Source organism: Talpa europaea (genome assembly GCF_964194135.1).
Source record: "Talpa europaea genome assembly, chromosome: 15".
Classification (NCBI taxonomy): domain Eukaryota; kingdom Metazoa; phylum Chordata; class Mammalia; order Eulipotyphla; family Talpidae; genus Talpa; species Talpa europaea.
The window spans coordinates 86073448-86096248 of NC_140083.1; the positions used below are offsets into that span (position 1 = coordinate 86073448).

The 22801-nt window shown below is 52.1% G+C and overlaps 1 protein-coding gene across 1 annotated transcript in view; it reads left to right on the plus strand.

Moving 5' to 3' along the window:
* Nucleotides 1–314: 314 nt before the first annotated feature.
* TBC1D30 (TBC1 domain family member 30) overlaps nt 315–22801 on the plus strand; it is a gene marked incomplete at its 5' end in the record, with an annotated part of 28028 nt that continues 5541 nt past the window's right edge. Inside the window, 9 exons of the mRNA XM_084255757.1 lie at nt 315–465; nt 3983–4044; nt 4815–4880; nt 6942–7067; nt 8832–9017; nt 14943–15111; nt 17241–17409; nt 21413–21518; nt 22016–22128. Coding sequence (XP_084111883.1) covers nt 315–465; nt 3983–4044; nt 4815–4880; nt 6942–7067; nt 8832–9017; nt 14943–15111; nt 17241–17409; nt 21413–21518; nt 22016–22128 — 1148 coding nt within the window. The remainder of the gene's footprint in view (nt 466–3982; nt 4045–4814; nt 4881–6941; nt 7068–8831; nt 9018–14942; nt 15112–17240; nt 17410–21412; nt 21519–22015; nt 22129–22801) is intronic.

Here is a 22801-nt window from a genome sequence, read left to right on the forward strand (position 1 = left end):
GCTGGGTCCCCCCTATTCCTCCACTCGGTCAGGCCACCCGATATTTTTGTTTCCTCCTGAGGGTCCCCCAGCGTCTCCTTCCCGCGCGCCCCCGGCACCCCCGGGTCCCCCCGCGCGCCCCCGGACCCCCGGCTCCCCCCGCGCGCCACCCCCCAGGCCTCGGGGCTGCTCGGGTCCCCGCGCCCCTGCTCGCCCCGCCCCGCCCGCCCCGCCCCGCCCCGCCCCGCGCTCTGCGGACGCGCCGCCCGCGCCGCCTCCCGCCTCCCGCCCGGCCGCTGCTGCTGCTCGCGGCGGGGCGCCCGGCCCGCGCCCGGATGCGGCAGGACCGGCCCGGGGGCTCCCTGCGGCGCGGCGGGCGCGGCCCCCGGCGGGCGGGCGGGGTGGGCGCCCTGCTGAGCGCGGTGCTCCGGAGGCGCAGCTGCATCGCCCGCACCGCGCCGCGCCTGCTCTGCACGCTGGAGCCGGGTGAGCCGGGGCGCGGCGCGGGGGCGCGGGGGGCGCGGGGCGCGGCGCGGGGGCGCGGGGGGCGCGGGGCGCGGCGCGGGGGCGCGGGGGGCGCGGGGGCCGCGGGGCGCGGGGGATGCCTGGGGCGCAGGAGGCGGCCGAGCAGGAACGACCGGGCGGCTTTTCCCGGGGTCCCCGAGGCCCCGGCGCGCCTGGAGCCCCTTCTCGCGGGGCGCGGGGCGCGGGGCGCGGGGCGCGGGGCGCGGGGCGCGGGGCGCGGGGTCCCTCCCGGCCCGGTGTTCGCGCCCGGCCGGGCCCGCGGGCGCCGGGAGCCGCGGCGGGGGTGGCGGGGGGAGCCGCCGGGCCTGCGCGCTCCCGGCCTGCGGCGCCGCGGGGCCCCGGGCCCGCCCCCGCCCCGACGAGGGTGGACGTCGCGGGCCCTTTGTCTTCCCGCCGAGCCCGGGGCTGCGGGTCCCCCCGCCCCCCCGGCCCCCCGCCCCCCTGTCCAGGGCGCGGCCTTCGCGCCTGAGCCCGGGGCCGGGACCGCGCGGCCAGGACGCGGGTGGGTCGCGGGGGCCGGGCCGGGGCGCGGGGGCGCCGGGACTCCGGGCGCGTGACGTCAGGCGGTGCGGGCCGCGCTCCGGGTCTTTGTGCACGAGCGACGTCACGACTGCCCCCCCCCCGTCAGCACCGCGCGCCTGGACAGCGGCCGCTGCCCCCCGGGGCCCCGCGAGGGCGCGCTCGGCCGGTGCCGGTGCCGGTGCCGGTGCCGGGGGAGAACCGGCCGCAGCCCGGGGAGGCACCGCGGAGCGCTCCTGGGCGCGCCTGGGGCTCCCCCTGCCTGGGGCTCCCCCTGCCTGGGGCTCCCCCTGCCTGGTCGGGACCCCCGGCGCTCAGCGGTCGCGCGGGCAGCTCAGCCGCTGTCCAGCCCCGCCCGGGCGCTCGGAAGGGCGCGTCATCGCGGCTCTGCACCCCGAGGCGAGGCCGGCGCTGCCGCACAGCCCCTGCCCGGGAGGGGTGAGGGCTCCCCCGGCGCCCCTCGGTGATGCACCCGGCTCTGGCCGGCTGGGGCGGGGGCCGGCGCTTCCCAGGGACAGGTCCTCGGAGTGGGGGTGTCAGCGCCACTTCCCTGGAGTCGAGGTGGTGGGGAAAGACTGTAGCGTTCTCCGACTTGATTTTGTCATTTTATTTTTTTTTAAGATTTATTTATTTGTTTACACAAGCACAAGCACGGGGTACAGTCAGAAGCGCGGGAGGGTGAGAGAATTCGCCAGAGCCAGAGCGGGGAGCAGAGCAGGCAGAAGGACCGAAGGACACTGCTGAGGGGAGCAGCGGGCGGCAGGAGGGGGTCTGCGCGCCATGGGGGACCCTCGCCCGTGGCCGGGGATCGAACTGGCGCTGCAGAGGCTGCCGCTGGGCCACCAGGGAGGCCCCTTGATTTTGTCACTGTGAATGAGAATTCAAGAGGAAATAACAGTTGTCAGGTGTTTTCTGGTCAGTAACAACAGCACAAACCCCCACAACGGAATGAAACTAAAATGCGATGTGAACATCCAGCGCGTCGTCCTTATGGTGCTTTTTACTTCTGCCCCACACGTTCGAGGTTGGAGTGACAGGCGTTCCTCTCAGGTCTGCTGTTAGCTGGCGGCTGTCGCTGAACATACACGCGGCTTCATCCTCAATGAATAAGTAGAACAAGACGGAATTTTATTTTTTCCAAAACATGAACATCCCATGTGTAAAGCTTCCCTGTTGTGCGGCCGCGGAACGGCTGGCACAGCCCTGGTGTGACTGGCAGCCAGGGATGGTGGGTTCACCAGTCACAGCTACCCGCCTCTGCGAGACACCTAATGCCGGCAGCTGTGTCGGGGTGTGGTCCCCGAGTGTGCTGGTGGCTCCCCAAGAGGAGCTAAACAGGGGAAGGTGGAACGTCACAGTCACTATTTTTGTTGTTGTTCTTTGGGGCTGGGGGCACCTGAGGGTGATGTGGCTTCCTCTTTGGACCCTGCCTGCTTTCTTCCTCGTCCGTGATTTCACCATCTTCATCCTGTGCTAAGGCTGCCTCTCCACCGACACCGTCCCCGCGGCCACCGGGCTTCGCTCCTCACCGCGGTGCGCTGCTTCGGCTTCTCACCTTTCCTTCACCTCCCTCCTCTCCACCCAAACTCTCCGCCCGGGCGCCAGCGTCAGGGGCGTCTTACCCGCGTGGCTGTGGCGGCCTGGGTGCGTCGGCCGAGGCAGGCGCTTCCAGGCCACCTCTGAGGTCACTGAGGTTAGGAACCTTCCATCTGAGCAGACGGGGCCTTTGCAGACATTGCAGCTTTTTCAGGGATTCCAAGACGCTGCTGTCTTTCCGCTTGGCTTTCGGCATGATGCTGCTGTCTCTCCGTTTCGTTCCACTGAAGTTTGGACGTGTGAGATTTAAGAGGTTTTCTGCTGACACGTCCAGACCTTGAAGATTGTACTGTGAGAGCCCAGCTTTTCAAATGCAGGCGCTCAGGGAGATTCGAAACTAAAATCAAGTCTCCTTTGTTAAAGTGAGGCTCTCCGAGGTGCACAGATTCAGCCAGTCAGCCCAGCGTTCCCCTCCCTTGCTTCGCCCTCGGCCAGGGCCACCTGAGAGGCTGTGGGCTGCTTCCTCAGGGCCGGGGCCTTCCCCTTGAGTCCCTGGTTCCCTTTTATTCCCTCTTCACACCTAACTTTCTGTGTGGGGAGGGAGAGGGCCCCAAGCCCGTGCAGTGAGGGCTGTGGGGCAGGGCCTGCTGGCCGTGAAGGCGACGCCTGGCCCCCGGCGTCAGCCTGGGTGGGCACAGCAGAGGAGCCGCCACAAGCAAGTTACTCCTCAAGACAGTTTAACCATACGTGAAAGCTGGCACAGCGGCAGACCTCTGCTGCCTCCTGCAGCTGCCCTCAGCACTGTGCTTCAATGAATCTGCCTTTTCTGTTCTCCAAAAAAAGGAATGATATTATCTCTATAACTTGGGCTATGCCACGGACGTGTGCGCACTAGACTTAGTCTGCAGAAGTATCCTGGAAAACAAGTTCTTTGTAAGGAATTTTCTTCCCAGGTTTCGCAAGTACGAGTGACACCAGGCTAGCTGGAGATTGCTAGTCACCACAGCAGTTTACGGAGGCGGCTGTTATTATCCTCGTTTTGAAGATAATGAATTAAGATTAAGACAGATTAAATTAGTTGGGAAAAAACGGATTAGATCAATTGTTTTTTGAAGTCAGCAAGGTGGAGGTCTGTCTGACTTGCAGCCTGTGGTGTCACTGCTTTTTGTTGTCTCTGCATTACTCCCGAAATCGTGGGATCCGCCCTTTGTGATGTTTCATTCTGTTGCTGTGGGGGATTTTTCTATTTTAATAATCAATATTCTTACTTTTTCTTTCAATAAAATTGACTAACATTTAGTAAAAATAAATGCTTCAAGATATTTTGTGATGATTCAGTAGAACAAGGTAAGTTTTTTACCTTTATTTTTGATGTAGCTTAGATTTACCCCAAATAACAATTATTTATATATTTTTCTTTTAGGAGTTGACACAAAGTTGAAATTCACTCTTGAACCATCTCTAGGCCAAAATGGTTTTCAGCAGGTAACTTTATTTGTCATTTTAAAAATATTCTAATTTTGGAATGGCTACGGAAAACGTGGAGATGTATTCTCAAGTTGGAAAAATTGTATATGCTTTGAGATGTATAAGGACATGACCCAGCTCTTAAAATAACATACAAAGCTACAAGTGGCCTGGATTTTTACTGTCACTGAAAAGTTTCGTACTTCTTATTAATGACGCAAGTGTGAAAAAATTAAGATTGGGCCTCTCTGATGGCGCAGGCGGTTGAGCGCCGCACTGTGAAGCTGTCCGCAGCCTCTGCAGCGTGGGTTCGATCCCTGCCAACCGGCGAGGGTCCCACATGGTGCAGCAGACCTCTCCTGTCACGCCCGCCGCTCCCCTCAGCAGTGTATTTCGGTCAGTCTGCCTGTTCTGTTCCCCGCTCTGTCTCTGGTGAATCCTCTCACCCTCCCGCACCTCTGGCCTGTACCCCAGCTCTTGTATAAATAAATAAATCTGTAAAAAAAAATCAAGATGACCAAATATCTGTTATTCTAAATTCATAACACATATTTTAATTTGGGATCTAAGCCTTCCCAGCTGCTGTACGTGCTGCAGACGGCTCACCGCTGCGCTAGGGGCTCTTAAGGGGTGGGGGCTGGGGCAGTCATCTTCCTTAGACCAGTCACGTCTGACTGAGAGAAGATTTCATCAGGTTCTACAGGTGCAGGATGGGGGGGGGGGGAGATTGAAAAGTGCTTACCCAGGTCAATTTATCCCTCGGCATTTGTCTGTCTTTTTGTTCCTAGTGGTATGATGCTCTCAAGGCGGTTGCCAGACTTTCCACAGGAATACCAAAGGAGTGGAGGAGAAAGGTGAGGAGGGTTCGTAAGACTAAAATGCAAAAGGGCCGTCGCTTATCCACTCATCTCTTTTCAAGTGCCTGGAATGGCACAAAAGATATTCCCAGATTATGTTCTTTGAAACCTATCTTTCTTCAGTATTTATTCATTGGGTGAATATTTGTGGGTGATCTATTCTGTGCCAGATACTGTTCTAGGTTCTGGGGTACATCCGTGGGAAAAAAGGAAAAAGACCAAAGATTTTACTTTCTGAACCTTAAAATGCGTGCAGTATGAAATGGTAGGTGCCATGAATAAAAAGCAAAGTAGGGAAAGAAATAAGGAGAGTGGGAGAATGGAAGTAAGGAGGTGTCATTTTAAATAGCGAGGTGACCTCTGAGTACACCCCTGAGGTGAGGAACGCGGCAGACAGAGGGCCTGGCGTGCGTGACACAGTTACATTTCAGAGGGGCCATCTGGCTCCTCACTTGGGGATACGAGGTACAGGAGGCCAGTGGAGACACACAACAATTCAGCAAAGAGAGGCACCGGGTTTGGGTAGTGGACATGGAGAAAAGGATCCAATTCTTGACGTATTTTGAAGGCTGAGTCGACGCAAACTCCGCCTGGATTGAATGAAGGATGTGAGAGAGATCACAGTCATGTCGTCAAGATTTTGACCTGAGCTCATGGAGGGGTCGGGTTGATGTTTACCAGCTGGGAGGAACAGAGCTGTGTGTTGGTCTGTGTACGCAGCCTGGGCGGTGGAAGGGTAGGCGGTGAGTCTGTTAAGGTTGAGATGCATGTTAGATATATAAGGTGATGACGTCTAGTGAGCATTTGGACTTAAAATTATGATGCTGAGGCAAGAATCTGGTTGGTGTTACACCTCAGAGTTGTATTCAAATATCGAAACTTGAAATGCTCTCTTAATAATAAATTTAAAACCTAGTCTTAATTAATAGGCCCAGAATTTAAACATTGAGGTTCCTCAAAATATGCATTAAAATGGCATTGCAGAATATGTTTTTTATAAACAGCTTTTCAGAATAACCTAATAAAAGGAGTAAAAATATCCAGTGACTCTTAAAAAAGTTAGTCATTATGGGAGCCCATCTGTCAGCTGAGTGTGTGTGTGTGTGTGAGAGAGAGAGAGAGAGAGAGAGAGAGAGAGAGCGAGAGAGCGAGAGAGAGAAGAGGAGAAGAATGACTTGAAGGCAGATGTTACTCCATGGTGAAAAAAAAAAAAGCCCATTCTCTGGATCAAGAAGATGTGGGACATACACACAATGGAGCACTATTCAGCGATCAAAAAGATAAACTCATATCATTTGTGGCAACTTGGATGGAGCTGGAAGGCATTATGAGAAGTGAGATGATTCCCTTAGATAAATACCAGATGGTTTTGTTTATATGCGGAATATGGAGAAACCCAACAGAGGGTCAGGAAAAAGTCAGAACTTGCAAGCTGACTGTGGACTTGAGGCATCCACAGGGGAGGGGGAGAGAGAGGGGCCTTGGGGGGGCAGAACACAGGTTGGGGGCAGAGCACAGGGTGGTGGTGATGGCCCACGGGTGCTGTGGTTGGGGGGAGCGGACCACGGGGACTGCACCCCAGGGAGAACTCAAATACTGTCCAAAAATTAACAACCATGTAAGAAAATAAATAAATTCAGTAAATTTCAGAAAAAGGGCCCTTTCTCCATGAGTGAGCAAGTGTCTCTGCCCAGGCACAAGTAGCGATTCAGAGCCAGTGTTACAAGCTCACCGAGGATATAGCTAGTCCCATGAATAGATACAGAATTTGAGGCCTTTTTTGGGGGGTCTGTTTTCTTAACAGTATCCCTGTAATGGCGGGGTCCCTGCTTGGCCCATAGTAGAACTCGAGGAATATTAATGAAAGAATAGACGCAAGGCCCCGGCTGTGCTGTTCTGTGCAGCAGAGCTTTCCGTCAGGCTGGTAGATTCCCACCCGTGGGCTGCGTCTAGGCTGGAGTCAGTTCTCATTTTCTTATTGATGCAATACCAATTTTTTGATAAACGTTGGAATATGTCTCTGACTTCGGCCTTCTTTACCAACCTGTTCACCTGTAGGTCTGGCTGACCTTGGCAGACCAGTACTTGCACAGTATCGCCATCGACTGGGGCAAAACCATGCGCTTCACTTTCAACGAGCGGAGCAATCCTGACGACGACTCCATGGGAATTCAGATAGTCAAGGTAATGCCCGACCCGGCCTGCCGTCCGCCGCGGCGTGGAGACTCTGAGAGCTGGATGGCTCCTGGGCAAGGGTCAGGTCATCGCTTCGTTTAGGTCTGGGTCTGCTGTTTGCTGTTGTTTACTTTTCAGTGGTGAACTTTGACTGTGCTGTGTCTTCTTAACTTTGAATGTTGACAGTGAGAAGAGAATATTTCCATCCATACTCATATTTTTTACCTCGCTCATATGATAGCAGATTAAAAATTCTTTTATTCTGTTATCATGGGTAAGGGTAAGGGCTGCCAGCTGAATTTTTACCTAAGAGTCACTGATTGAGAAGTATAAGGTTAAGTATATTTCATATTAGAATAAATGAGCTGGGGACCTCCCTGGGGGCGCAGCGGTTAAAGACAAGGCACTATCAAGTTATCCCAGCCACTGCAACATGAGTTCAATCCCCAGCTAGGGAGCTGCCCACAGGGCACAGCAGACCTCTCCTGTCTCCCTGCTGCTCCCCTCAGCAGTGGATTTCAGTGGATCTGCCTGTTCTGCTCCCTACTCTGTCTCTGGGGAGTCTTCTCACCCCCCCACACTTCTGCCCTGTACCCCAGTTCCTGCATGCATAAATAAATAAATCTTTTTTTTAAGATTTATTTATTTATTTATACAAGAACTGGGGTACAGGCCAGATTTGCAGGAGGGTGAGAGGATTCACCAGAGACAGAGCGGGGAACAGAATAGGCAGACTGACGAAATACACTGCTGAGGGGAGCAGCAGGTGAGGCCGGAGAGGTCTGCTGCGCCTTGTGGGACCCTCACCGGCGGCTGATCTAATGTGTCTGTTTCAGCCAAATGCTAAAAATTTTTTGGCATTTTATGTGATATGCTTGAAAAGCCCCTGCACTATCCACACGTCAGTTATTTGGAATTTTAGAATGTGTTCCATAGAGATGGACTGTTCTTTATCTGAGATAATTTCTTTCTGTTTCAATTGTGAATTAAGGCAGTGCACATTTTATGACAATCATGTTACTGAGAGACGTCTTTATTTTGTCATGGAGGTGAATATTATGTCAGTAATATGGCTTCAGCTTCTGAAAACTGTTATCTCTGGAAATTAAATTATAGGTATTGCTCTCATTAAATACTAAAGTGCAGCAAATGTTTCTGTCCCTTTTGTGTAAGTTTGTAAAGCAATTTGGAGACAATGCTATTTCTGTCTCGGACAGAAAGAATTTTATGTTTCTGTTTAGTACAGATTACATTTTTTTGCTATTTTGATTTTGCTCCTTAATATTGCGTGGAGTTTTCATAGTTCAATATTGTATCCCCCCCTTTTTTGTAGAAGGGAACAATGTTAGCATATAAAATATGTGAGTTTTGATGGTTGTTTCATCTGCAGCATATTAATTATCGCTATTAAAATAAACTTAAATTATATGACATTATAATGTAATTTTTGTTAATTCTGAGCCACTTTTTGTATTAATTCTGAAAACATGTTAAGTATAAAATTTGCCTGAAATTTCCCTTTAAAATCTGTCTTAGTCAACTGTTTTTAATAATACTGGGGAAAAGTGTTTCTTAGTATACTGGAAAGCATTAGGAAAAGAAAACAAAGAAGTGTTTTGTTCCATGTGTATAAGGTACATGCACACTTTTAAAAACTAAAATCCACAGTGATAATCTGACTGAATTTTGTGCTGAGGCAAAGAGGTCCTCAGAGGCGCTTTCTCGGCAGAGATGCCAAGGAGCTGTTTAAAACACGCCGCTTCCTCCGTCTAGGATCTCCACCGCACGGGCTGCAGCTCCTACTGTGGCCAGGAGGCCGAGCAGGACAGGGTCGTGCTGAAGCGCGTCCTGCTGGCCTACGCCAGGTGGAACAAGAACGTTGGCTACTGCCAAGGCTTCAACATCCTGGCTGCGCTGATCCTGGAGGTCGTGGAAGGTGATGAAGGGGACGCCCTGAAAGTGAGTCCTGGGCTCTGGGGAAGGCGGGGGAGTTTCTTCTAGAGCAGAATGTGGGAATTCAGTTTCTCTACCCTGACGCCCCGTCCTTCCAGGGTATTTGCCACACCTTTGTCGTTACCCACGAAACTACTTCCCTAGGCTAAAGCCAGATCAAGTGACCAACTGATGTCGTTGCTAAATGTGAAGAGGTTGATTATATTTTTTAGTCACACTTGTAAGAAAGATGTTTTTTTAAAGCAAGTTAAATGCTGATTGGGGCCTCCCCGGTGGCGCAGCGGTTGAGCGCTGGGTTGCGAAGCTGCCTGCAGCCTCCGCAGCACTGGTTCGATTCCCAGCTGCTCCCCGACCACCAAGGGAGGGTCCCACATGGCGCGCAGACCTCTCCTGCCGCCCGCTGCTCCCCTCAGCAGTGTCCTTCGGTCCTTCTGCCTGCTCTGCTCCCCGCTCTGGCTCTGGTGGATCCTCTCACCCTCCTGCGCTTCTGACGGTACCCAGTGCTTGGATAAATAAATAAATAAATCTTTTTTTTTTTTAAAAAGTTAAATGCTGATTGGATTAATTGCCCATTGCTTTTTGGCCCACCAATCCTCGAAACAGCAAATATACATTAACGTACATTTTCTTGAGTTAGGAGTCTGGGTGTCCCTAGCAGACTTAAAAATCACATCAAACTGTTGACCGGGTTGTGGTCTCATCTGAAGGCTCAGCGTGGGAACACTCACTTCCAGATTTGCTCACTTGGTTGTTGGCAGGGTTTGATTCCTCACAGGTTGTGGGGCTGAGGAGCCCAGTTCCTTGCTGGCCACTGGCTGAAGGCCTGTTTTAGTTTTCTGCCATGTGTGGCTCTCCATTTCCCCAAACGGTCGCTGGCATCCCTTAGAGCGAGAAAAATAATAAAAGAGAGCAAGGCGGAAGAGGCTAGGTGCTGAGGGATAGCCTGGTCTCAGAGGTGACATACCATTATTTTTGCCCAATTTTATTCACTAGACCCCAGTTACTGTATCCAGCTCCTTCTCCAGGGAAGGGCTTATGCGAGGGCTTGACCAGCAGGAGGCGGGAATCACTGGCTCGACCATGTTAGCAACTGTGTACTCCACCCTTACGCTTAATTCTAGTCGGCCCTTGTTAGCTTGCTTTACTCTTCATTTTTGGGCCAAGGGGTGACGGAGGTAGGAGTGAATGTCCGTGATGGAAGGTGTTTGCATGGAAAATTTATGAAAGTGAATTATGTTTATTGTCTTTTAATCTTTGATGCCTTGAAACTTTATTAGTGAAAAAAACAAAAACAAAACAAAACCTGGGAACATTTGAGGTGGGGCCCTAGAAATTTAAGCTTATTGGCCTGCATGTGAGTCAGTGAGTGAGCAGAAATAGCGTCTTTATGAAAAATGAAGTATTTCAAGTGTGCAACGTGACTGTCACCGTGTTTTCTCCGGGCAATATGGAGTTGCTAATTCATGATTGAACCTGTCCACGGCAGTGCTTTGTGATGGATGGGATGGATACTTAGTCTTTTATTCAAGAGCCTCTCCCTACTCCCCAGCTCTGTGTTTGATTGTGGCAAATGCCCAGTGATAGGCTCTGTCACTGAATAATGTGATATGGAAAAACAACCACATATTCCCCCTGGTTTATACCCATCATGGTGGAATTAATTATAAATCCACGATCTAAATATGTATTCACCCTCTCACTTTTTCCATTCATTTATTTAAGGAAATAGCTTTGAACGCCTTGTTTCCCTAATAGGCAGAGGTGGCTGCAGAGGCAGTGATAAGTCAGATGCATGAGTTCAAAACATTTCTCATTAAGAAGCATTGCTGTTCACGCAGCCCGTCAGCCGGGGTCTGTTTCTTCCGGTGTAATTTGTGTGACTGTGAAACAAAAACTGTTCGTTGAAAAGTTGGAGCAAGCAGTTTGCTTGGGGGTGCGGTGGAGAGGTTGGGGGAGGGAATATACATGCAGTTATCATGAAGGCCTTGGTGATACTTGAGAAACTGAAAAGTCACATAAAGACGGATTAGATACAGTTGAGAATTGAGAAACGGAGTCTGTCTCTTCCTCTGAGGCACTCCACGGAAACAAATGGCACTGTCATCATTTGGGATCGTATGGCGAGGCATTTCGTATGCAGAGGAAGGTTGGGTTCATGAAGAAACAGTCCAGATAGAAAGGGAAACATTGGGTGTCGTCTTTTTCCAGCAGCTCTTTTGACCTCTGTGAGTTGTAATTATTAGGGAAATACATGGTTTAATTTTCCCTGATTTTTTAGCACTTACTGCTTCTCCTTAGTAACTTTTATTTTTCTATTTGTTGAAAATTAGAAACCCACCGTTATTTATTTCTGAGCACTTAATTTCTAAGAGTGTTTTGAGGATCACAGCAAAATTGGGAAATGAAGGTGCAGAACAGCACAGGAGCACGCATGTGGCAGGGCCCTCCGCCCCCCACACCCACACGCACACGCACAGCCCTGTGCCCGCGGCACCGCCCCAGCGGGACGTTTGCTGCATCGGCAGAGCCCGCGTCGGCATGTGGCCGTGTCAGCTGGATTTCCCAGTTCAGGGCTTCCCCTGGGCTGTGTGTTCCGTGGGTTCGGGCAGATACGCGAGGACGACGCGTGTTCAGCGAGGTCATGCAGAGCTTTCCCCGGCCTGCGAGTCCCCCGCGCTCCACCTCCTCTTCGCTGCTTCCCTGTCCCTGCAGCCACAGAGATTTCCTGTCTCCATAGTTTGTGTTCCCAGAATGTCCTGTAGTCGGCACCGCACGGATGCGGCTGTTCGGGGTCCCTTCCTCCACGTGGCGACGCGGGAGCCGAAGGTGCTCCGGGCCTCCTCAGGGCTTGCCGCCCAGACCAGGGCCCTGTTGTCTGGGGCCCCGGAGGGCGACTCGGTTGCTTCCTAGTTTTAGAAATTAAAAATAAAACGGTTATCAAAATCTACACATGGGGTGTGAGTGAGTGAGTGAGTGAGTGTGTGTGTGTGTGTGTGTGTCTAGTTTTATGCGAGGAAGTTTTCAGAGCCTTGGAGTAAATACCGAGGCGTGCAGTCGCGGGGCTGCGTGGTAAGATCAGGCTTAGTTTTTAAAGAAACGGCCAGGGGCCTCCCCGGTGGCGCAGCGGTTGAGCGCTGGGCTGTGAAGCTGCCCGCAGCCTCTGCAGTGCCAGTTCGATCCCCGGCTGCTCCCCGGCCACCGGAGGAGGGTCCCACACGGCGCGCAGACCTCTCCTGCCGCCCGCTGCTCCCCTCAGCAGTGTGCTTCGGTTCTTCTGCCTGTTCTGCTCCCCGCTCTGGCTCTGGTGAATTTTCTCTCACCCTCCTGCACTTCTGACTGTACCCAGTGCATGTATAAATAAATAAATAAATCTTAAAAAAATAAAAAATAAAGAAACGGCCAGGCTGTCTTCCGAGGTGACCCCACCGTGGCCGCACCCCTCCCGGCGGGCACCTCCCTGGCTCCGGGCCCCCGTCAGCATCGGTGCTGTCCGCGCCGAGACGGCGGTCGTGTGGCTGCATTTCGTTGTTGTCATTTGAATCCCTGGCGGCGGGTGTGAGCCTCTCTCCACACGCTCCTCTGCCGCCTGTTTATCTTCTGCGGCGAGGTGTTCGAGCCTTGGTTCATGATTTTAAAAAGGCCGTCTTCTTCGTGCGAGTTTTAAGAATTCTTTGTATGTTTTGGATAACAGTCCTTTATCAGATGCTGCTTTTGCAGTTATTTTATTCCAGCCTGTGTCTTGCCTTCTCATTTTCTTGACGTTGCTGTCAGAGCGCGGGCGAAGTCCAGCGTGTCAGTGCTGTCTCTCCTCTGATGGTGTGTTTGAAAAGCTGTTCCCCTGCCCAGAGTCACCGACGCTGTTTTTGTGTAGTTTTGCGATTGATGTTTACGGCTGTGATTTCTTTGGAGTCAGTTATTGTGAAGAATGTAAGATTTATGTTTAGATTATTTTCTCTTTTGCATTTGGATTCCAGTTGTTCCAGCTCTTGTTAAAGGGGCTGTCTTTGCTGAACTGCCATCGTTTATGCTAACCCCTAAAAAAGATCTAATATTTGGTCTTTGAAATCCAGCAGGGGTTGGAGGGACACAATCCCGTGAGCTACCCCTCGCTTTCTGTCTGTGTCAGCGTCTGGGACGCCTTAGGCAGAGCTTGTGTCGCAAGAATTGCAGCGATAATTGCACATGATTGGTTTGTTTTTCTTGCTTTCATGCAATTTTGAGGGAGTATAATTTTTCATAAAAATGTCTTTCTTGATATTATATCGTTTACTTTTGATGAAAATTGCAATAATAGGTAGACTTTGAATTTTGTCTTCACATCCCTGTAAAACCCTTTTTTCCTTCTTCCTGGAGTGCGAGGTCCCCGCCAGGGAACTTGGCCCTGGGGATCTGCTCTCCTCAAGGGTCCCCAACACCCCCAGGGCCTCCCCCTCGCATAATCACGTAAGCTCCTAACTCCAAGGTGATGATACATTCTGCCTCAAAACGAGGAGGTGAAGAGGGTCCGGGGGCCGGCCTGCTCCCGTGATAAAGGCCTCAGACGGGCCTTCTTAGGGGTGGTGTGCCTTGTCCTCACCGACCTCGCGGCACCCCGATCCCGTGAGCAGGAACTCCAGCGGGATGAGGGGACAATGGCACTCTGGCTTATCTTGGGAGATAATTTTTTTCTTTTGAAAGTAGGGTTTTGTGGGGCCTCCCCGGTGGCGCAGCGGTTGAGCGCTGGGTTGCGAAGCTGCCTGCGGCCTCTGCAGCACCAGTTCGATCCCCGGCTGCTCCTCGGCCACCGGAGGAGGGTCCCACATGGCGCGCAGACCTCTCCTGCCACCCGCTGCTCCCCTCAGCAGTGTCCTTCGGTCCTTCTGCCTGCTCTGCTCCCCGCTCTGGCTCTGGTGAATCCTCTCACCCTCCCGCACTTCTGACTGTACCCAGTGCTTGTACAAAACAAACAAACAAACAAACAAACAAATAAATAAAAAACATGCCTCTATTAAAAAAAAAAAAAAGAAAGTAGGGTTTTGTGATTTGCTGCAAGTCCAGATGGAGGTAGCACTTCTCCACCGGCGCGTGGAGGAAGTCAGCTGCGATGATGTCAGTTTGTCGTTTCCGCGCTCTGGGGACTGGCCGTTCAGGGCGGCCAAGGCCGGGTCGTCTTAGTGGTTCTTGGTATCTTAAAAAGGTAATAGCTTAGAAAGGATCCTGACCCACATCTTTAAATCTTTAAGAATATTGAAGATTTTGAGGACCTCGATGTCATTGAAGGATCACAGACTGAAATTAAAATATGCAATTAAATTACACTGGAAATTTCTGACAAATAGAAAGGTTAGAATGAAGTTAGTAATTTGAAGCATTTGTGAGATAATTTTACGAAAAATAATCAGATTTTAAAAGTATTATTTGTTCAAACAAACGCTGGCATCATGGTCCCTGGAGGGGAAGGAGAGGAAAAGCTGGCGTCCGCTGCGACAGCCCGGCTGGTGGTCAGCGACTCCCGAGATCTCCCCAGTGGAAGCCTCTTCACGGGCACCTCCTGGTTTCACATAAAGGCCGTGGGACTGTGCTGACGTCCAGGAGTCGTTGTTGCGATCCCCGCCGCAGCCCAGGAAGCCTGTGCTCTGCCTCGTCCCAGTGAGGCCGCGGGTTATGTGGTCACAGCTGCTCGGGAGGTGAACTCAGGCCTAGAGGCCCTTCTGGAAACTTCAGACAGCAGCAGACTTTGGGTCTGAGTTACTTAAATACTCATGCTGCCCGCTTTTTCCCAGCGGGGAGGGAGCCACGGGAAGCGAGGCCGTTGGGCAGTGCCACATTTAAAGGACGGTGGCTCTGGTGACCTCCATGCCACCCGTGTGAGTGTTCTTGAATGTGTTCTATTTAGTGTTTGTTGGGATCCCAGTTTTTATGAATGATCTTATTCTTGATCTTTTTCTTCAGATTATGATTTACCTTATTGATAAGGTGCTTCCTGAGAGCTATTTTGTAAATAATCTCCGGGCGTTGTCTGTGGATATGGCCGTCTTCAGAGACCTCTTGAGGCTGAAGCTCCCTGAATTATCTCAGCACCTGGATACTCTGCAGAGAACTGCAAACAAGGAAGGTGGAGGTAGTGCTGGTTCGCGGCTGTCAAGTACTCTGATTACGCTGTGTATGGGGGCCTAGGCCTGGAATGGAAATACGTGTTTTTAGGTATTTCTGTTGGTGAGGATTTGATGCACCGGGATAAATTTCTAGAGTACAAAGGCAAAACTGGACAAACCGGGGCCACATGTTGTACCTCTAACCGGTCACGACTAGGGAGTCAGCCAAGAACCTGTGCTTCGCGGTGCCAGGCCAACAACTGACACGGCCCCCCGCACTCCGGGTGGGGAGGGCACCTTCCCTGCTAGGCCACCTGCTCGAAGTTGACACCAAAACTCCAGGACCTCTTTCAAAGCAAGCAATAGTTATGGCTTAGCACAAACCGTGGTTTTTGCCTGAACCATGGAGATTACGGGAAAGAGGAATATGTATTTTCATCAAGTTGCAGGAGATCAAAGGAGTCAATTGGGTTGAAACATTTAATGCTCCTTTTATTCATCGTGCCAAGGATATTTAGAGTTCCCTGAGATGAATGGTCTTTCTGGACTCCGGGCAGAATCTGAACCCAGCAGGAAGGCACTCGGTTGGGGGATGGCCATGGGATGGCTCTGCAGGTGACTGAGTCTTGCTGCTGTCCAGTGGGCCCCGGCCAGCTCTCCGAGGGCCTGAGCCAGGGCTGTCATTGCACCCCCGGCTTGCACTTCCCTGGCTGCTGGGGACATTCGGAAGAACAGTCAGAGTGTGTTGTTTCCTGTCAACAGGTGTCAGGTCCTGACCCACATTTAAATGTGGGGAAATATTAAAGGATTTTAAGGGCCTAATCTGTGGTTAGAATACCCTAGGAAAGTTGGCAGCACCCAGGGGTCCCTTCGACAGTGCTGGAACGGCCCCTCAGCTGTGGCTGTGCAGTGTGGCTGTGTGGGCTTCATGGCACACGCAGGAGGACCAGCCTTACCTGGCTTGTGGTCAGACGCACTTTACCCGGCTCTGCCGGTTCCCCCAAATGCCTTGTACTTGTCTGCAAGGGGTGACCCAGAATGTGGTTTCTGGACAAGATACTCCTTTGTTTATGGAGAAGAAGGAAGAAAGATAAATGTACATGGCTGTGATTTGGGGGATCAGTCCAAATATTTAGGTTTTTCTATATCAGTAAAATATATACTTGTGCCATCATAGGCATAAGGAGGGAGGCATAATTAGGAGGGAGCTCTGTTTTTAGTGAACTAAGAAATTCAGAGTGAGCTGGTTCCAGATTTTTAAAACTATGTGTAGTTCGGTTCAAATATTTTAATTTCATCTTATTTAATCTCCAAATATTTTGGGATTTTCCAGCTATCTTTCTGTTACTAATTTCTAGTTTCACTCCATTCTTGTCTGAGAACTGTGTATAATTTAAGCAGCAGGAAAATAATTTGTAGTGAGCAATTTTTTCTTTATCATCAGCATCTGAGTAAAAGTGGACGCTGGAATTTTTTTTTTTTTAAAGATTTATTTATTTATTTATATAAGAACCAGGGTATATATAGTCCAGGTGTGTGGGAGGGTGAGAGGATTCTCCAGAGACAGAGTGGGGAGCAGAACAGGCAGACTGACGAAATCCACTGCTGAGGGGAGCAGCGGGGAGACAGGAGAGGTCTGCCTCTGCCGCGCCATGTGGGACCCTCACCTGCCAGCCGGGATTGAACCGGCGCTGCAGAGGCGGCGGACAGCTTCACAGCGCGACGCTCAACCGCCTGCGCCACCAGGGGAGGCCCCGGACGCTGGACTTGTAAAAGTCAGATTTTGCTTTTGAGAGGCTAAAAGCCTACCTTTTTTAAAATCCTGTTTTTAATGAGGAAAACATTTGTCTTAATTTTCAGCACTCTGCAGTAGGTAGAGCCAAGTTAACTCTTAGGTCAACATCTCTGAAGTACCACAAAGAATTTGTGAATTTAGTTTTAATTGGCTTTCATTAGTTTTTTAATCTTAAGATTAAAAAAAATACGTTTATGTTTTTCTAGAAAAAGGAAGGAAAGAAGGAAGAAAGAATCACAATTTAGAGCAACAAACAAGTCAGTCAGGAAATGTAACATCTGGGGAGACGAGGCTGAAGGGTACTTTGGTTTCTTGCACGTTTTAATTCTGAAACAAATACAGCTGCGGGTTTTATTTCAGGCGGCTACGAGCCCCCCCTCACCAACGTCTTCACCATGCAGTGGTTCCTCACCCTCTTCGCCACGTGCCTCCCCAACCACACCGTCCTGAAGATCTGGGACTCCGTCTTCTTCGAGGGCTCAGAAATCATCCTGCGGGTGGCGCTGGCCATCTGGGCGAAGCTGGGAGAGTAAGTGGTTCCGCTCTGCTCGGTCCCGGGGCGTTGGGGCTGTGAGCAGTTCCGCGTTCTCACAGGCACAGCACCCATGTTCAGGTGCGAGGAGCAGAGCACCCTGGGGACTTGGTTCAGTTGCTTAAACTCCCACGGTCTCAGCGGGCTCCCTGGGCCCCGGAGGTCAGCTGGGACGGCCTCCGAGCCGCAGGCTGCTTCTGGGCTGTGGCTTGCTCTGCGCTCCCTGTGCACGAGTCCGGCCCGGCCCACTCCTTGCTGGCGTCTCTCCGGGCGCTAACTGGGGCGAGAGGGAGGACCTTCGGTGGAAGACCAGCGAGGAGTAGGTGGCTGTTGGTTCCCTTTACAGTTCACCTTATTTAAAACCTTTTGTCGTTTATTTGTGTATTTTCGCCTCTCCCGACTGTGATGGACTCACTTGAGCAGCACAGCTGAGGTGTCTGGCGTGGCCAGTAGTGGACCACGTGGAGCTTTTTCCCTTTCATCACGGATGAATTCTGTGTGGGAATCTGTTACTGCTCAGCATTCTGCCGGAAGGATTTCACTCACGTGCTGGGCTAGAAGCAGGCCTGAAAAACTGAGGGTGTTTTCACCCATCTCCAGCGTATTACGACGGTTCCGTTGAAACCCTGTCTTCTGGGTAATGGCGAACATCAGGGTGGGATTGTTATGGTTACATTTAAGATGCAGAGACGTCTTTAACTTGTCTTTCCGAGAGCTGTAAATGACTTGAGTGGGCACCCATAGGCAACATGTCAGAAAACTAATAAATTGCTGCCAGTATTTTGTTTCAAAATCCTTTTAATGAGCTATTTTATTTATGACAAGTTGTTTCCTGAGAGGCTTACGCCATTTTTCACTTTCCCCAAGCTCTCCCAGCTCTCCCAGCTGTCAGTTGAGGGATTAGAAAAGTCCTTGTGTGTGTGTATTTTTAGACATCACATAGCTGCCCTTGCCTTTGTTTTATTGCACATTGTTTTTCGAGTAGGCACATGCGTTTGTGGAGGGTTTGGTGGCTCCGATCTGACCTGTTCCCCCTGTGCACGCCTCTGGCGAGTCTCCTTCCTCCAGCCTGCTCGCACCCTTAGACGCTCTTGGGCTTTGATGGTTGCTGAGGGTGTGTAGTCCGGTGACTAGGTTACTAGTTTCTAGCATTAGAATAGTAAAACCCTCTGTTGTGTGCTGATTCAGTTGCGGTTACTTTTGTGTTAATCCTTCCCTCTGGGGCAAGAGGAAAGGGGCCTCCCTTCACGCCCGTGCGTCCACTATCTGCAGGAGCAGCCTTGGCTGGCGCGGTCACCCTCGGGACGCACGCTGGTCAGTAGGCACCCTTAAAACGCAATGTTCATTGAGCGTCTGCAAAGGCCAGGCAGTGTGCTACGCATTCTAGATGTAAAACCCGCTCACTCGTTCCTTACCGTCGTCCTGTGAGGCAGGCATGGAAGGCACTTTGCTCTCTGTTTTGCCCATGTGGGAATTGAGGCACAGAAAAGGTGAATAAGTTGCCCAAAGTTACCTGATGAATAAAGGAACGGCCTGAGTTTTTATTGTATTATTTGTACTGAGATGACCGTGTTTACAGTGCTGCATGTAAGTGGGGCCTCGGCTCAGATGCATGTCACCCCCTCACCACCCGGTGCCCATGGTCCCCCAGAGCCAAGGAGCCGCTCCCTGCTGGGGGCTTCCGTCCTGCAGCCGGATTTCTAGGGTTTGTTTGGTTTAGTTTTTACGTTCCCTTGTTTTCTCTCTTTTTATTCCACAGATGCAGGAAATCATCTGGTGTTTTTCTTTCTCCTGACTTACTGCACTTAGCAGAGCCCCCTCCAGCTCCACTCATATTGTCATGAATGGGAAGAGTTTGTCTTTTTTAACAGCATTGTCGTATTCTGTTGCATATAAATACACCTTCTCAACCCACTCATCTGTCCCGGGCTCTGAGGTTGTTGTGCAGCTGGCTGATGTCATAGTGTTGCAGCAAACACGGAGGGGCATGTATCCCTTCGAATTACTGTGTTTTCCTCTTTCTGTTAGGCATCCGGGAGTGGGGCTGCTGGGACGCAAGGTAGATTTATATTTAATCTTTTTTTTTAAAGATTTATTTATTCATGCATACAAGAACTGGGGTACAGGCCAGAGGTGCAGGGGTGAGAGGACTCCCCAGAGACAGAGTGGGGAGCAGAACCGGCGGATCCACTGAAATCCACTGCTGAGGGGAGCAGCGGGGAGACAGGAGGGGTCTGCTGCGCCATGTGAGTAGCTCCCTGGCCAGGGATGGAACTTATACTGCAGTGACTGCGGACAGCTTCATAGATTGCGTCTTACTCCCTTGCGCCACCAGGGAAGCCCAGATTTATATTTAATCTTTTGAGAAACCTCCACGCTGGTTTCCACGGCGCTGGACCAGTGTGCATTCCCACCGACTGTGTACGGGCCTCGAAGGCCCTGATCAGAATGCAGGTGTCCAGGCTCGAATCTGCCTTTACAGATGTGAGTCCACTGATAATAAATTTATGAAATGTAGGGAGTGTGGGAATCAAGCGGACGGAACTTTACATGCTCCCGAGTCTTTGCTCAGTATCACTGCACAGCTTCTGAGCATGCGGCTTGTCAAGTGGAAACGAAGACGGGCAAGACACAGCTCGCCCGCGTGCGTCGTTACGTCGCGTGGCTGGTTCTCCGCGGAGCCGGGACCAGGCGGGAGTGTTCTCTCCGTCGTGTCGAGGGGGAACCCGCCCGGGACGGTGGAGGAACTAGTTTAAGGTCATGCAGCTAAGACGGAGCAGAGCTGGGGCTTCACCCTGGTTTTCTCCGTCATCTTCCCCTCACACTTGTCATTAGAAAAAATGCAAAGAGCCCGCGGGCCGCGCCAGTCTCAGTGGCTCTCGGGGCCTGGCAGGGACCGCTTCACCCGTCCACTCTCAGCACCGCTGTCCAGCCCCCGCTCCCGCTGCTCCCTCCGGCCGGTCCAGTCAGCACTGACCAGTCCGCGGGGCCCCTGGGAGGTCCTTGGTCTCCATGTCCCTGTCCCTGAAGTGCTGCTTCTTGTCCATCTGGAGAGTATTTTCACGCTGCATCCCAAGCATCGTCTCACCTCCTTACGGCCCCCCGGGGCGCCCAAGCACTTTCCCTCTGCGCCCACGGCTGCTCTGTGCCTTGTAGGAACATTCCCCCAAGTCCGCTCCCTGTTCATCACGTGACTGGTGGCGGGGCCTGGGCAGCTCTCGCCCCCGCGTGTCTCCTTTGTCACTGTGGGGTGGCGTCCCCAAGTGCCTCTGTCTGGCGCGGGGCTCCAGTGGGGGCCAACAGCGTGGTCCTGGAGAGCAGAGGCCGGGGTCCTAGACAGGACAGGCTACCCAGTGGCCGCTGCCTGCGCTGCTTCCCCAGGACCCCGAAGGGCCAGAGTCTCGCCTGTCCAGCAGGTCGCCAGGTGGTGTGTTGTGTGTGTGTGGACCAAAGGGAGAGACGGGGCATAGCGGCCATTCTAGGAGAAAAGCTGAAAAAATTCTGCCAGTGAGAACACCCTCTGGGCGGAGAAAACATGCAGACATGTTTCTCCTCTGCCCGCCTTTCCTTTCCTGTTGTGGCGCTGGTCTGCCAGCGAAGTGGGTCTGCAGACTGAGAGCAGCAGCTCCCGGGAGGGATAATTGTCCTTCAGTCCCCAGCCTCGGGCTTGGGGCTTCTGACCACAGGCAGGGGCTCCTGGCGCGTCAGATATGTCGCGTGGGCACAGCAGAGATGCCACAGGTGTGGATTTGGGGAGCCAGTGGGGAACACAGGACTCAGCCTGTCATGAGAGCCTCTGACTTGCCTTTGTTTTGTTTTTTCCTTTTACCTTTTCTCCACGTACAGCGGGCTGTGCTGTGAGGCTGTCCAGGCGTTTGGTTTCTGTCCATTGCTAACTTAGTTGATTTGGTGGTGAGAGTCACAACATCTGCCTGTGCCGTGGCACACACCTGAGGCCCGGCCGAGTGCCCAAGCCAACCTTCTCTGCCCTTTCTCCTAGGCAGATAGAGTGCTGCGAGACAGCAGACGAGTTCTACGGCACCATGGGGCGCCTCACGCAGGAGATGCTGGAGAACGACCTTCTGGAAAGCCAGGAGCTCATGCAGGTGAGTGGGCGACAGCCCCGCCTCGCTCGGGGCCCCAGGTAGTGTTTCTGGAGAAAGCTTGCATCACTCACAGATCATCTATGGCTCAGTTTCATGCAGAATAATATCCTGGCATTCAATGGCTCTAAAAATTGTCCAAAAAGTCTTTGAAAAACAAGCGCCACGTGTGAGTAGCACCGATGAGGTCTTTGTTCCAGGAGTAACGGAGCTCTGCAAAAGTCCGAGTTAGCCCGTCCCTCCTGTGGGCAGCTGCCCCATGTGCCCCCTGCGTGCTCACTGGCTGGGGTAACCAGCCGCAGTTGCATTGGTTTGAGGACTCAGTTTTTGTCATCCATATTTTGTTTTCCTCGAAGCAGATACTGGAGGGTTCTCTCTACAGCCGCGCATGGGCAATGCCGGCTTCTTCACGCAAACTGATAAAACTTTCACGTCTTTCCAGGAGCATAAAAGCTGTTTAAGGCCACGTTTCAGACTCGGCATTTTGCTTTGCTTTTCAGACGGTGTATTCTATGGCTCCATTCCCTTTCCCACAGTTGGCGGAGTTGAGGGAAAAATACACCTACAACATTACACCGTTCCCGGCCGCGGTTAGACCCGCCTCGGGTTCTGGGTAAGGTCTTTCATTCCTCGTCGTTGTCTCCGTGGAAGGTTTAATACCTTCATTTGCTATTGGAACTTGCTACGTATTTAGTCCCAGAAATATATTCAGAATTCAGTTGCCCCGTGAACAACATGGGTTTGAATTGTGCTGCTCCACTTACACACGGGCTTCCTCTCCCCGTGGGTTCCTCATCCACAAATCCAGCCGCCTGCCGTGTTGGCTGGTTGACTCCGTGGAGGGCAGCTCGTGTATACAGAGGGCTGACTCTAAGTTACTTGCAGACTTTTGACTGCGAAAGAGGGTTATGCCCCCAACCCCTACATTGTTCAAGGGTCACTGTAGTTTGGTACTTAAAATCTGAATGTCTCTTTATCAAGAATTTTGATTTACATTCAAGAGAGTGTTCAAAAGGCTTATTTTACCAATAAATTTGGCACAAAACTGAAGGGTATTTAGCAATCCCACAACTCATGTAAAAAATAATAAAGTAACAGGGCCTCTCTGGTGGCGCAGCGGTTGAGCGCTAGGTTGCGAAGCTGCCCACAGCCTCTGCAGCGCCAGTTCGATCCCCGGCTGCTCCCCGGCCGCCAGGCGAGGGTCCCACATGGCGCGCAGACCTCTCCTGCCGCCCGCTGCTCCCCTCAGCAGTGTCCTTCGGTCCTTCTGCCTGCTCTGCTCCCCG